The 16,018-nt window shown below is 44.6% G+C and overlaps 1 protein-coding gene across 2 annotated transcripts; it reads right to left on the reverse strand.

Annotated features, from left to right (window-relative positions):
* Positions 1 to 997: 997 nt before the first annotated feature.
* NUDT19 (nudix hydrolase 19) lies at positions 998 to 13,989 on the reverse strand. 2 transcript variants are annotated; one of them, XM_075282046.1, is made up of 4 exons: positions 13,884 to 13,989; positions 6,691 to 7,512; positions 3,986 to 4,190; positions 998 to 2,223 (listed from the first exon to the last, which is right to left on the reverse strand). In XM_075282046.1, the coding sequence occupies exons 2-4, from the start codon at positions 7,417 to 7,419 to the stop codon at positions 1,997 to 1,999; spliced, it is 1,161 nt and encodes a 386-aa protein (XP_075138147.1). In that variant the 5' UTR covers positions 7,420 to 7,512; positions 13,884 to 13,989; the 3' UTR covers positions 998 to 1,996. The 2 variants fall into 2 exon arrangements, with proteins under 2 accessions (XP_075138147.1, XP_075138149.1); XM_075282048.1 differs by having other exon boundaries at positions 13,879 to 13,958.
* Positions 13,990 to 16,018: the final 2,029 nt, after the last annotated feature.

Here is a 16,018-nt window from a genome sequence, read left to right on the forward strand (position 1 = left end):
TCAGAGATGCTCTTCTGGCTACCTTGGTTGTAACGGGTGGCTAATTGAGTCACTGTTGCCTTTCTATCAGCTCGAACCAGTCTGGCCATTCTCCTCTGACCTCTGGCATCAACAACGCATTTCCGCCCACAGAACTGCCGCTCACTGGATGTTTTTTCTTTTTCGGACCATTCTCTGTAAACCCTAGAGATGGTTGTGCGTGAAAATCCCAGTAGATCAGCAGTTTCTGAAATACTCAGACCAGCCCTTCTGGCACCAAAAACCATGCCATGTTCAAAGGCACTCAAATCACCTTTCTTCCCCATACTGATGCTCGGTTTGAACTGCAGGAGATTGTCTTGACCATGTCTACATGCCTAAATGCACTGAGTTGCCGCCATGTGATTGGCTGATTAGAAATTAAGTGTTAACGAGCAGTTGGACAGGTGTACCTAATAAAGTGGCCGGTGAGTGTATATAGGAACAGCGGGAGAATGTCCATTTTAAGGGCATGAATACGGCCAAACCAAGAGAAGGACTTGGCGCTGTAGGAGTGTAGATCAGAGGTAACCCTGTAGAGGAGCGGAAGGTAATTGAGTCAAAAAAGCCTGGAAGGGTCCGCGGGATATGTATCCCAATGTACTTAAAGAGGACCTTTCATCAGATTGGGGCACAGCAGTTCTATATACTGCTGGAAAGCTGACAGTGCGCTGAATTCAGCGCACTGTCGGCTTTCCCGATCTGTGCTCGGGCTAAAGCGCTATCTGTCCCGGTACCATAGGGCTTTACAGTCAGAAGGGCGTTTCTGACAGTTAGCCAGGGACGCCCTTCTGCCCAGCAGCGCCTATCGCGCTGTACTGTGGAGCGGGGAGGAACGCCCCCCTCCCCTCCTGCTAATACCCGTCTATGGACGAGCACTGTGAGCAGAGGGAGGGGGCGTTCCTCCCCGCTCACACAGCACAGCGCGATAGGTGCTGCTGGGCAGAAGGGCGTCCCTGGCTAAGTGTCAGAAACGCCCTTCTGACTGTAAAGCGCTACGGTATCGGGACCAATAGCGCTTTACACGGGGCACAGATCGGAAAGCCGACAGTGCACTGAATTCAGTGCACTGTCAGCTTTCCAGCAGTATATAGAACTGCCTGTGCCCAATCTGATGAAAGGTCCTCTTTAAAAGAGGAAGATTGCCAACGAAACAGAAATTCATGCACGAGGTGAGCGACCTCCGTCAAGGGAAGAGAAACATTAAGGGCTTCCGTTTTAGAGAGATTAGCTTTAAAATTGCTCAGATGGCCAAAGCGAGCAAGCTCGCGAAGGATGGCTGGGAATGTCACTTGTGGTTGAGAGATGTACAGTAGGAGATCATCCGCATACATCGCAGTTTTAACTTGACGGGAGCCCAGTTGCAATCCGTGGATTTCAGAGCAGCGCCGGATCGCCACCGCAAGATAACTAGGGAGTAAAGCAATGGTGACGGGGCAACCCTGGCGAGTGCCGTTCCTGACCAAGAAGGAGTCCGAGAGAACCCCATTGGCACTGACCCGCGCGGAGGTGCCTCCGTAGAGGGCAAACACCTTGTTCAAACAACCAGGACCGACACCAATCTGACGAAGAGTCTCCTGCAGAAAACTCCAGTGAACCCGTTCAAACACCTTTTCGGCGTCGACCAAGAGCAAACACAGAGGCGAGTTGGTGGAGTGAGCCGCCGAAACAACCAATATGGTTTTGCACACGTTATCCCGCACTTCGTGGCCATAGATGAAACCGACTTGATCGTCATGAATCAGAGCCGGCATAAGGGGGGGGGGGCAGTCTGTTCGCAAGAAGTTTAGCAAAGATTTTGACGTCAATATTAATCAGGGAGATAGGGCGATAACTAGCCGGAACAGTATGGTCTTTGCCAGGCCAAAGTCTATATTTTAACTGGAAAAGTTGGGGGTCGTCTTATACGCCCAGTCGTCTTATACGCCGGAAAATACGGTAATTTTTTTTTAATCTACAACATATTTTATTCTGATACTCATAGATGGCTCTTGGCTTCCATGTCAGAATCACTCTGCAGTGACAGTGGGTTAACATGTTCATATTTTGGCTGTGTAGTTATAAAAAATTGTGGAATCCCATTGATATGTAATAGCCTATGGAGGTGCTTTCCATCCCGAGCAAGCTCTTCTAAGGTTTGGTTTGTGGAGTACATTCTAGATATCTGTCCAGTGATATCAACATCATCAGGGTACAGTTCATCACCTGCAAGATAGCAAACAAATACATCATCAATATGGCTGTCAATACTTTGGTATTACAGAAAGAGACTAGAAGCTAAAGCTTCCCTCATCCAACTACAGAACTACTGCCTACGGTGAAGAAACTTGATCATAGTTTCCAGCAAGAGGAGACAGCATGCTTATGTTTCTCTGCTATGGTGAATTAATAGTTTTAACTTAATTAATTGCCCTGCCATAGCTCCAAGCTATTCAAGGGTTGTCCTTCCTACCCCCTAAAAATACACAATCTTGGTTCCATAACACTGATAGACAGTCTTGTAACTGACATGCAACTATGTGCTCACCGAGTTCTGCAAAGAGGAAGAAAGAGTATTGACACTGGCTGTCCATTCTTTCTAATATGGAGGGGGGCTATAAGTGAGACACAACCCTTCACCTAAATGCCCCAAAAGGTGATATGGTTAGGTCAGCCAGATGAGACTGTTCCCTTTAATTAAAGAGTCTTAAAGACATAATCTAGGCACAAGTGTTAAGACTGTGTTAGGCCAGGTGCAGACCTTGAGAGGGCATAGTTTGATGTAGAAAGTTATAAATTACTATCTACTATGTTCTCTTTCGCTAGGTTCACACTAGCGTTTGGCAGTCCATTCTGTGCATGCAGAAGACGGAAACCTGTCAGACCGGGTTGGCCGTGAGCGGTGGTGAGCGTTTTATGCTCTCCGCCGCGAAACCGTTTTTTTTAAATTGGACACAGAGTACTGCATGTCCGACTCTGCGTCCGATTTTAAAAAAACGGTTTTGCGGCGGTGAGCATAAAACGCTCACTGCTGCTCACGGCCGGAAATCTTTCAAACCCATTCAAATGAATGGGTTTGAAAGAGTCCTGCAGGTTTCCGTCTCCTGCCTCTGTTTTGTGCAGGAAACGGAAACCTGTATGAACGGAGACCGGGCGCAGATGTGAACGAGCCCTTTGCTTATTTACTTCATATACACTACTTTACATGCACTATAGCAATTATAGCATGTTATCAGGACAGGATTACAGGATTCAGCTGAGCACTGTCTACATCAGTGATGGCAAACCTTTTAGAGACTGAGTGCCCAAACTGCACCCCAAAACCCACTAATTTATCACAAAGTGCCAACACGGCAATTTAACCTTAATAATGTGCGGATCCACAATTGCACACAATTACAGACCTGCAAAATATGGTCCTGCAAATGGGGCTTTATAGAGCTTTCTGCTCCACTGTGACCCCCACACAGTCCAATCTGTTTCACAGTGGCCCCCACACAGTACAATCTGCTCCACAGTGGCCCCCACACAGTACAATCTGCTCCACAGTGGCCCCCACACAGTACAATCTGCTCCACAGTGGCCCCCACACAGTACAATCTGCTCCACAGTGGCCCCCACACAGTACAATCTGCTCCACAGTGGCCCCCATATAGTACAATCAGCTCCACAGTGGCCCCCACTCAGTATAATCTGCTGCACAGTGGTCTCCACACAGTACAATTTTCTCCACGGTGGCCCCCACACAGTATAATCTGTTCCACGGATGGGTGCCCAAAAAGAGGGCTCCGAGTGCCACCTCTGGCACCCGTGCCATAGGTTTGCCATCACGGGTCTGCATGATGTCAAGAAGAATGTTTCCATTCAATGACAGCAAGCACAGACCGTGGAAATGGACATAATTAAAACATCAAGCATAATAGAAAGTTCTTCAGGTTTTCATTAATTAATGACTAAGGTTACATTCATACATCCACACCAAATATACCTGGCAGTGTATGCACCATGCCATCACTGGCATGTACAATAACCGGCATCCATCTCTCACAGCCTTTTAAGTTACGATGGAAAGCAAATTGCTGCAGCTCTTCAAGATGTGTAAAGTTACACAGTCTACTCAAGTCATACAACTGAGGAGGGGGAATCCAGTTTTTTTTCAGATATTGTTCTATGGCTTCCTGAGGTGTCCACCACTGAAATATATAACATTATAACACATATAAGACATAAAGACAAACAACTGAGCCAGCAATTTCCCTATTAGTAAAACCACTCCCTTTCCAAGTGCCACCAACAACTGTGAAAGGGGACACCAGGAGCAGAAAAATATCTTTGCTAAGCAGACTCAGCCCTGTAAGTGGTGAGCAGCCAAAAGGCTTTGCTGTGAGCATAAAGGACTAAGTCGTGTCTGCACCAAACGCTCAGCAGTATTTCCCTGTATGTTTTGGAAGGGGGACGGCAAGAGACAGTCCAATAATTGCTGGTGTCATTAGACATTGCTCTGAGCACTATACAGGAGATATGGTTATCAGTAGTTAAACTTTGCTCTATCAGTATGCATGTCTAAAGAAAGGAAATGTTAGTAGAAACAGTGATTGCTGTGTGCTAGGCGTTGTTTGTTCTGTGACTGCTATAAAAACTGGAGGAGGGTCTCCCCATTTAGTATGGAGGGTGAAAGTGCTATTTGGAGTCTTCCCTTATATTGTAAGTCCTGACAAGGACTTAAGAAAGATTCTGTTGTGATAAATCTGATCTAGGTAGGCTAGTCACACAGAGTAGGCCCAGACCTGTGGTGATAGCCTAGCCAAGTAGTAGAGCAGTGGGTGCACTACTGGGCAATTGAGGTCCCCTGTAGGTACCAAAAACAACAATCCAGATAGTAAAAGAATGTGCAAGATGGGTGTCTGTATGTTGGAAAGTAGTGTGACTTTCAGAGAGAGCAAAGAGAATGGATTTCAGATAGCATAATGTTTAAGTAAGTTAGTAAATGATTAAAGGTTTCAGAGAAAGTTAACCTTGGTGAATGTAAGACAGGAAGGTATGTTTGGGTATTGTTAAGATTCCCCAGTCTCATAGCAATTGTGGAGTCCACCTCCTCTAGGACAAAGTATACCACATAGTAAACAATACAAGGCCTAATGCAGTGTTCTATGTACACCTTGTAAAAGAAACTCCATTGTGTCAGCACTGACTATGTGAATTAGAATCCACTCACATATATATTTTGTAATGTTGTTTTGCATATAATGGTGAGAGTTTACAGAAATGTATATAATTTATAGAGTATTGGGCTAACCTTGTGTAACTGAATGTAGCGGAGAACAATTTTGCTATATTGTGTTAACTAACCATATTGAATTGTCTGTAATCCTGGAGTGTGTGGAGGAGCTCTAGAAGGCTGACATTTCTTTGTATTTATTTATTTGTCAATGAACGACTGTACTCGGGAAAGCCGACAGTACGCTGAATTCAGGGTTTCTAGGGGAATATAAAACCGCATGTGCCCGAGGACATGAAAGGTCCTCTTTAATAAAAGTCCAGAGCCTCTTAATAACTCTGGTACATCTAGTTTCGGCATGCAAAATTCTGACTCCAGTAGCAGAATAATGAGTGTACCTGTGGAGTCTAATACAGGATGCAACTAAGGATACATAAATAAGTACTAAAATATATTTACACTGCAAAATCGTGGGTTAAAGGGAGTCTGACAACAGAAACCAGTATACACGGTCTACCAAGAAGTATTTGGACACCTGTGGTAAAATAGAAAAACAACATTTATTCATATTCAATAGTTGGTAGAGCCTCCACAAGTGGCAATTACAGCCACAACCCTCCGGGGCTTTCCACAAGTCCTTCTATGACGGCTAGTGGTATTTATTTCAATTCGGCTTGGAGAAGACAGGTAAGTTCTTTCACTGATTTTGGACGGCTGCAGTTTCGGAGGTCTGCCGACTCAGGGCACATTCTGACAATCACCGTTCACCTTCCACTTCATAATCACATAGGCCACTGTCGATTTTGGGCAATTGAGTTCACTTGCTATGTCCCTTACAGATCGACCATTTCTGTGGTGCCCCCAATTACCCCTTTCTCGAAATCAGACAACTCTACACTTCGTGGCATCTTGCATGTAACTAATATAAATGCTGTTTCCTACACGATATTTAATGGCGGAAGGCGTGATGTACATCACAACCGCAGATATCTTCATTTGCATGGCTGTCCAAATACTTATTGGTAGACAGTGTATCAATCCAGCCCTGTATACAGTGTTTTCCCTTGTGAATCTGTCTCTCTGTTGCAGAGATACAGCTGTTTTTTTAGAATATAGATTTTTTTTAAACATTAATTTTTATTGAACATGTTATGTTATAACATACACAATAACAGAGATACAGTCGTTTTATCAATATGCAAATTAGTTGTTTGAAGCAACAAGGGTGTTGTCATTGTTCCAAAGCGGCAGCGCCATCAATGATCATTTGTATACAGACAAAAACAGCTATCTCTCGACAATGGTGTCACCAATTCACAAGGGAAAAGTACGGTTTGATTTAAGTGACCTTAACGTAGCTAACTGCTGGGCTGGGTCAATATGCTGGGTTCTAGTGACAGCTCCCTTTAAGCTCTTGGTATAGTATTGCTGCAATCTTCCTCAGCAGATAATAACTTACAGCTGTAGGCACTTACTTTGAAGGAGGTCACTTCTTTCTGGTCATCCATGGTTACTGGCTTTCTTGGCAAGCAGCAGATATAGAAAGCAGTGTCGTAGCGCCTAGCCTTTGAGTTCTTAGAGAACACAGGGGTCAACCAGTTGCCCCATTCATGAAGGGCCCATATGTTAGGGACACATCGTAGCTCCTTGCACATTTCTATGAAGCGCATGGGATCATCCTGAACCTCTTGTCTCCACTTGGCTACAGCTTCATGATCTTGTTCATAAGCGGCCACAAATTTCTTGTTATCTTCAATGTTAGAATTTTCTGGAACCACCAATAAAATTCCAGATTCTTCAAAAGTCTCCCTTATAGCACAGATCCTGAAGGCCACCTCCCCAGGGATTATAGAGCCAAACTTTGTCCTGTCAGTGATAAACATGGGAGACCTAGTGTCAGGAGACTGCTTCACTATACCAAGCCCAAAGTTAGGCTTCTGGGCATGTTTTTCAAAAACTGTTGCCCAATCATTGGAGAAATCAGAAGATTCTAAGAGTCCTCCAGGGAACACAAATGCATTGGGCATGAACCCACTTTTCTGACTGCGCTGTAGTAAAAGAACTTCATAATCAGAGGTGGTGTTCTTAAGACGGCCCTGCCAGCGACCTTGGGTTGTGATTTTTGGCGCTGCACTTAGTTGCTGGCTGCCAGCTGTTAAAATGAGAGTAGCGGCTTCCCTCCAGTATTTTAATGTGTTGTTCATTGTAATAGCTTGGATTTTCTTATTATCTTGTATAGATAGCAGGAGATGTCCTGTGTGTGGAGCTGGACACTGCCTACATTAAAAAGATGCTTCCTGTAGGTACAAAATACAGTATATAATCAATGCATCTTTACATATAGTGTACATTTCATAGCATACAGACATATTCTGTTAAACTAGGCTGGTGTAATTTCACACGACTGGAAATCACATACTGAGCCATTTAGAACCATTTAAAGAGGACCTTTCATCAGATCGGACACATGCAGTTTTATATACTGCTGGATCGGCTTTCCCGATCTGTGCCCGGTGTAAAGCGCTATCGGTCCCGGGACCGTAGCGCTTTACAGTCAGAAGGGCGTTTCTGACAGTTAGCCAGGGATGCCCTTCTGCCCAGCAACGCCTATCGCGCTGTACTGTGGAGCGGGGAGGAAGGCCCCCTCCCTCTGCTCACACAGCTCGTCCATAGACGAGTATTATCAGGAGGGGAGGAGGAGTTCCTCCCCGCTCCACAGTACAGCGCGATAGGCGCCGCTGGGCAGAAGGGCGTCCCTGGCTAACTGTCAGAAACGCCCTTCTGACTGTAAAGCGCTAGGGTCCCGGGACCGATAGCGCTTTACACCGGGCACAAATCGGGAAAGCCGATAGTGCGCTGAATTCAGCGCACTGTCAGCTTTCCAGCAGTATATAGAACTGCATGTGCCAAATCTGATGAAAGGTCCTCTTTAAGGCTAAACCCCACGGGACATCCCACAGCAAAAAAGCGTTGCGGGAAAAAACATGGCAGCAATACATTGTGGTTCTTCCCGCAGCACTTTAGACAGAAAGTTTGTAGAGGCTTCCTCTGCGGACTCTCTGTTTCAATTATACCTAAGGGGAAATTGCTGGAGGTTCCATAGGTTTAATTAACATGCTCCGAATTCCAAAACTGAATTGCAGTTTTTACCGCAAAATGTGTATGGGATTCCCTATAATCCCATCCACTTTGTCCTGACTATAAAATGTCGCAATCTTTCTTGCGGCGTTTCCACAGTGGACAAATCGTGGCATTTACATCCTATGGCGCCCCAGCCTAAGGTATATTCACACTGTGGAACAGGGCACTGAATTTGAGTAGGATTTGGGTGCTTTCCAAACCCTAAAAACTGAATGGTACTTGTGCAACATATTGTTAAAAATATCTAATTTATCTTTTAAATTCAGTAATGTCCCTGTACCAATGACCGCAAAAGTCTGTCTCTTTGCTACGAACTACCTTGCTCAAGAAAAAGTAGAGAGAAGGTTTTATAGTCACATGCAGACAAAAGACACCATTTCTGTATTAGATACAGTGGCAGCGATCTATAGAGCAGGGAAAACACCCTATGTTGTTAAATATAGTGAATGCTGAGTAGGAAATTAATGCTAGTTTATTTGGCCAGTGTAACTTTAGATGCTTTGAGGGTACATAAATCTACAGTTACAAAAAAAAAAAAAAAAAGGACTTGCAGTTGACCATAACCCTGAATGTGTCAGGCTTATCTCTGAACTATCACCAGGTCTAAGTTCATGGAGCAAATAACTGCAGAAGTTGCAGAATCGTACTGATCTATATCAACAGTAATAATTCACTAAATAAATTCAATAAATGCATGTGTATATTGAATACAGTAAATATACTAAGTAGTCAACATGTAGATCAGAATTTACAAGCGGATTTTGGACATATTCTGAAAGGATCACCTAAAGAATTTTTGACATACAGGAGATATCACTCATTAACTTCAATGTACACAAAACTTGTAAAGGATTCAGCTCACCCATAAGATGTGAAAAGTTTAAAGATGATGTGCTCCTGGGAGACTCGGAAACTGGCAGGACTTTAACCTATAATGCGATATCTCTGACCGTCCACTGGATGTTACTTTGTAACACTTTTTATTGGAATGTAACAATAAAAGTTATTTTTTAAGAAATTTTCATCGTGTCGCCTGGTGGAGCTGGATTTTTTTACCACTATTGGATTCCACTCATTAACTTGTCATCTTTGTGGCCATAAGGTGTGATTTCATGTGTGACAAAATAGATCAGCAGAGACTAGAAAGAAACCAAGGCAGCTTCTGAACTGGTTTTTAATATTGATGACCAATCCTTAGGATCTGTATCACATTGAGGGGGGAAGGGGGATCTGACATGGGGCAACCCCGCTATTCAGCTTTTTTGGCACCTCTGGCTGCTCCCATACACTTGGACAGCTGACACCTGGCACCCCTAATAATCTGATCTAAAGATAGATTATCAATATCAAATACTGTCTAGAACCCAGCAAACTGAAAAGTCAACATGTCAAATGGAAAATGCTGCAGGTGGAAACACTTTAGCAGGTTAATGTATAGTGTAGTGTGAAGATTCTATATAACCTGTTATTTATCTATTGAAATTTCTATTCTTTGAAGTTAAAGAGGACTTTTCATCAGATTGGGTACAGGCAGTTTCATATACTGCTGGAAAGCTGACAGTGCGCTGAATTCAGAGCACTATCGTCTTTCCCGATCTGTGCCCCGGGTAAAGCGCTACCGGTCCCGTAGCGCTTTACAGTCAGAAGGGCGTTTCTGACAGTCAGTCATGAACGTCCTTCTTCACAGCAGTGCCTATCGCGCTGTAGAGTGTGAGAGGGGAGGAACGCCCCCTCCCCCTGCTCACATTGTTCGTCCATAGACGAGTATTATCGGGGCATAGATCAGGAAAGCCGATGAATTCAGCGCACTGTCGGCTTTCCAGCAGTACATGAAACTGTGCCCAATCTGATGAAAGGTCCTCTTTAAGACTCTCACTGACTCTCTCTTCATGCAGGGTGTCCCACTAGACCCAACCCTTTACCTGTTCAACTTGCCACCTCCGACCCAACCCTTTACCTGTTCAACTTGCCACCTCGCGACCTAGGGAAAAAGACAAGATGTTCCTGTACCTCTGCACTGAAGCTAAAACAATTGTGGCTCTCCACTGGAAGCGTGTACCCTCCCACGGGCCCTGCCCTTGTATCTCATGGGCCCTAACCTTAATAATACTATGGGACACGTATTGTATTCTAAATGGATTCTGAATCCTCCCTGCCACCCTTTTTGTTGTTCCCCTTTGTTAATCGTGGCATTTTGTCTGTTGTGTTTGTTCTCACCTGTGACTGTTCTTGGTTACTACTGGTTTTGAGTTTTGTTACACTACTTTGCATTTTATTTTGTGATTTTCTCTTTGTTAAAACTTGTGAAAACCTAATAAAAACTACAGTTATAAAAAATAATCTGGGACCCCTGCAGATCATCTGCTCTGGGGACATTGAGGCAGCGAGTTGCACTGCTCACTCACCATACAAACTATAGCAGCGGCTTTCAGTATTGTGGTAATGCTCCATTTAAATGTATGGAGCAACGCTGCAATATCTAAAGCTGCCATTACACTTTGTATGATGAGAGAGCAGTGCAGCTCCCGGAATGTAAACGTTACAGAAAGCAAGCTATTGCAAAGCAGCTGATCTATGGGGGTCCTGGGTGTTGAACCCTGCAAAACCAATACTGATGGCCATCCTAACGATAGGTCATGAATATCAGAACATGGATAAGAACACTTAATTCTACTTTTCTATCTGCGTTAGTGTCTGTCTGGCGCAGAATCTGTCTAAATGGCAGATAGAAAAGACCTGCAAGCAGAACTTTTTCATATAGCAATGTCAGAAAGAAAATGACGGATCGCCAATGAATAGTCAATGAGTGTCCAATATAGTCAGGGAGGTCCCTCTGGATCCATTATTGTCCATCGTTATATGGATCCATCTTTACTATTTAATCCATTCTTCAGGTCCTGCAATGTACCCAAAGAACACCATACCCATACACTAGAGATTTTGTTTCATGGATGTTGCTGTTCTGGATGACACGATCATATGTTAAAATTAGAGATGAGCGAGTAGTGAAATATTCGATTCGAGTAGGACCTCAATATTCGACTATTCGATCGAATATCGAATCCCATTATAGTCTATGGGGAAAAAAATGCTTGTTTCAGGAAAAACCAAAATTCGACTACTTGGAGTCATCAAGTCCACAATGACACCTCAGGAAATGATGCCAACACTTCTGGAATGCAACTGTGCTGCTCGCTTAATCCACCTCTCCCCCCGATCTTCAACAGCTGCTCCCCTCTGCCAGTCCCTCCACTGGTTACCCATAGCCCAGCGAATTGAGTTCAAGCTACTAACGCTAACATACAAAGCCATCCACAACCTGTCCCCTCCATATATCTCTGACCTCATCTCCCGCTACCTGCCCACACGTAACCTCAGATCCTCCAACGACCTCCTACTCCGCTCTGCCCTCATCCGCTCCTCACACAACCGTCTCCAAGATTTCTCTCGTGCATCCCCCATACTCTGGAACTCCTTACCACGACCCATAAGACTGACCCCCACAATCACAGGATTCAAGAAGGCCCTGAAGACTCACCTATTCAGGAAGGCCTACAACCTCCAATAACACTATCACCGCACTGCCATCTGTACAGTCTCCCCCTCTCCTTCTGTCTCTACCCCCCTTCCCTCATAGATTGTAAGCCCTCGCGGGCAGGGCCCTCTACCCCACTGTGCCAGCCGATCACTGTTAGTATGATATGTACCTGTATATTTTGTGTATTGTATGTAACCCCCAAATGTAAAGCACCATGGAATTAATGGTGCTATATAAATAAACAATAATAATAATAGTAATAATAATAACTGGGACAGCAGGGGAAGCATGTCTGGGGGCATCTCACCCAAGTCCCAGTATTACGCCACTAATTATGCGGGGCTGACTTTTTCCCATAGGAATTAATTGATCCTTACTCTTGCATGTATCTTGGGCTGGCAAGGTCTCAGCACTTGGACAGTTCATGTGAAAAACAACTCGTGGCAGCCCATCATGTGCTAGTCAGGAGAGCTGGCAGCTTGCGTTATGCGGGTGCTGACCTTTTTCACATAGGAATGCATTGATCCTTACTCTTGCATGTATCTCGGGCTGACAAGGTCTCAGCACTTGGAAAGTCAAGGTATATAGAGCCCCAAATCTTCTGTATGTTAGAAGTATATACTGAGCTCAAAACAGGTATATAACAGGAGATGGGAAAGGTATATAGAGCCCAAAGAGCTGTTTGAGTAAGATTCCTACCTAAATAATTCTAATTCCTAGCTAACCCTGGCAGAACCGCTATCCCTGTCTAATTCACAGTTGCATTTGAACCGAATCTGAAACCCACTATTCTTATAAAGTGGAGGTCACCTGATTTAGCCAGCCAATTACTTTTTCCGATTTTCTTTCGATGCCTACGTTTTCCTGCTTCCTAACTCACCTCCCCTGCACAGTTATTGGTGCAAAAAAAGCGCGAGGGAAGGTGGGAGAGGTATTCGATCGAGTATGAATATTTCGATTACCATAATATTCTTTCAAATACCTACTCGATTGAACGGTATTCGCTCATCTCTAGTTAAAATCATTATAAGGTCAAACAAAATATTATAAAGTCATTATAGAGGACAAAAAAACTGTAGTTCATCTATGATGGGTCACATACTGACTGGCACTTCCTTCCCTCCTATACTCCATTAAAGACTTCTTCTACGACAAGACATCAATATATTGCATATGTATCATATGAAAAGTTATCATGGGAATAATACTGTGTTCGTCAGGAGTGTCTGGTATAAGTGCAGCCTGCAACCCAAACATGATCACTTCTCTGGCTGAAAAGAGGGCATTTTAGACATGGTAAGGGCTCGTTCACATCTGCGCCCGGTCTCCGTTCATGCAGGTTTCCGATTCCTGCACAAAACTGAGCAGGAGACGGAAACCTGCAGGACTCTTTCAAACCCATTCATTTGAATGGGTTTGAAAGATGTCCGACCGTGAGCGTTTTATGCTCTCCGCCGCAAAATAGGTTTTTTTAAATCGGACACAGAGTCGGACATGCAGGACTCTGTGTCAGGTTTAAAAACAAACAGTTTCGCGGCGGAGAGCATAAAACGCTCATCGGCGCACACGGCCAGACCCGGTCTGACAGCTTTCTGCAGAAGACGGAAAGCTCATAACGGACTCCGGGCGCTAGTGTGAACCTAGCGTAACTTTCCATACAAACTATAGACAGGTATATATGAGGTGCGCTACATACAGTATACAGGAAGTCATACACATACACACAGTATATATATATTTACGTAACTTGCAAAATAAATAATATCCTGTACCCCTAAAACATAAAAGACATGAACTTAGAATAAGCACTAATACAGCTCGTGTGACATTGAGCAGGTCATGTATCCAGCTGTATTCACACTGCAACTTCTCCATTAGATTCTACAGCAAGCACATACAACCCATTTACTATAAGAACCGCAACTCTTACAACACCCAGCACCTACTATAACCAGAACCATGATCTACACAGCCAGAACCCTACATTACCGCAGTCTGAGTCCTTTCTGCTTCAGAAGTCAACTTGGAGGCAGCCATGACTTGTCACTGCCCGGTGACGGTGACTACAACTCCCATGATGCACCGGAAACAAAGAATCACTGACTATGTGACGTTAGAGCTGTAATAAACAACGAGTGTGTAACTGCGCCCCCGTGTGGTCGGGATGAGTAATGACATCGTATGCAGAAAAAAGTGCAGTTCGGCTAGCTAGGATAGGAACAGTGATACTTCATACACACAAGGCTAATAGAGCTGATAGGGGGTATCTAACCCTGTGAGGTGTGAGACTGCTAATCCACTGTACATGAGCCTCTCATTTTTTTGTGCTGTCTGCCAAACTGATGTGGGTAAACCTGTCATGTATGCATACCTCCCAACCGTCCCAGATTCCGGGGGACATTTGTCCCACGGTCCTGGTTAGTGGGAGGTATGTTCCAGATTCAACTTGTCTGCATCCTGAGGACGCAGATGAGTTAAATACATAGGCGAGTAAAGCCGGAGCTGTCACAGCTCATCTACTGCTTTACAGCTGCGCTCCGACTAGTGTAGGCGCGATGTGATGACGTCACATCACGCCCACAACTCTGTGAGTGAGACTTCGGAGAGAGCTGCGGGGGAGCGTTGGAAGGGTGAGTATAAGTGTTTTTTTGTGTTAAACATTGAGATGGAACATAATGCATACCTTCCAACAGTCTCTGATTCTGCGGGACATTCACGGATTCTGTGCCCTGTCCCGCGGTCCCGGTCGGCGGGAGGTGTGTCCCGGTTTCAACTCATCTGCGTCTGGAGGACGCAGATGATTTAAATACATAGGCAAGTAAAGCTGTCACAGCTGTCACAGCTCAGCTCTTGCTTTACTGATGCACACTGGCTAGTGTAGGCGCAATGTGACGACATCACATCGCGCCTACAACTTTGTGAGTGAGACTTCAGAGAGAGCTGCGGGGGAGCATTGGAAGGGTGGGTAAAAGTGTTTTTTTGTGTTAAACATTGAGGTGGAACATAATGAAGGGGGCCCATGAATCTAGGGGCAGATGAAGGAAGGGGAGAACGGCATGAAACTGTGGGCAGAGATGGGGGGGGACATGAAACTGGGGGCAGAGATGGGGGACATGAAACTGGGGGCAGAGATAGGGGGACATGAAACTGGGGGCAGAGATGGGGGTATATGAAACTGGGCGCAGAGATGGGGGGACATGAAACTGGGGGCAGATGAAGGGGGTATATGAAACTGGTTGAGAGATGGAGGGGGGACATATCATTTACGGGTGACTGTAGGAGGATTATACTGTAAGGGGGCACATGAAAAATGAATGAGAATGGGTGGAGTCAACATAAAAGTGGGCGGAGCTAATTTAATGGCCATCCAGTAGACAGGGGTCCTTTGTGAGGTCATCACCCCAGCCTGTCTGCCAAGGAGCTTCATTGTGACACACGCAGTATTCCACCTATGCAAAAGCCTGTATGCGAAAGGAACTGTAAAATATCAGTTAGTCTCCATTTTGTTTTGCACAAGCCACTAATAATAATAATAATAATAATAATAAATTTTATTTATATAGCGCCAACATATTCCGCAGCGCTGTACAATTTGTAGGGTTCAAATACAGACAGAAAGATACATTACAAAGAAAATCATTTCACACAATGGGACTGAGGGCCCTGCTCGCAAGAGCTTACAATCTATGAGGTAGAGGGGGTGACACAAGAGGTAGCAGGGGCAGTATTGCTTATGCAAAGGTCAGACACTTTTGTAATAGAGGTGACTGTCATTACATAAACATAAGACTTTATGAGCCGTCGACAGTCGTGTCCTTTAACATGTGGATGGAGCTTGGACCTATAAAGTTAGCATGAGATGACATCATATCATGTGGGGAAATGTGGGAGCAGGGACGAAGGAGGGTTAAGGGTTTACGTTAGATATTGTGATAGGCCTGTATGAAAAGATGCGTCTTTAGTTTGCGTTTGAAACTGTAGAAATTGGGAGTTAATCTGATTGTCCGGGGTAGAGCATTCCAGAGAAGTGCTGCAGCTCGGGAGAAGTCTTGTATATGAGCATGGGAGGTTCTGATAATAGAGGATGTAAGTGTTAGGTCATTGAGTGAACGGAGAACACGGGT

Source organism: Leptodactylus fuscus, chromosome 7, assembly GCF_031893055.1.
Source record: "Leptodactylus fuscus isolate aLepFus1 chromosome 7, aLepFus1.hap2, whole genome shotgun sequence".
Lineage (NCBI taxonomy): Eukaryota > Metazoa > Chordata > Amphibia > Anura > Leptodactylidae > Leptodactylus > Leptodactylus fuscus.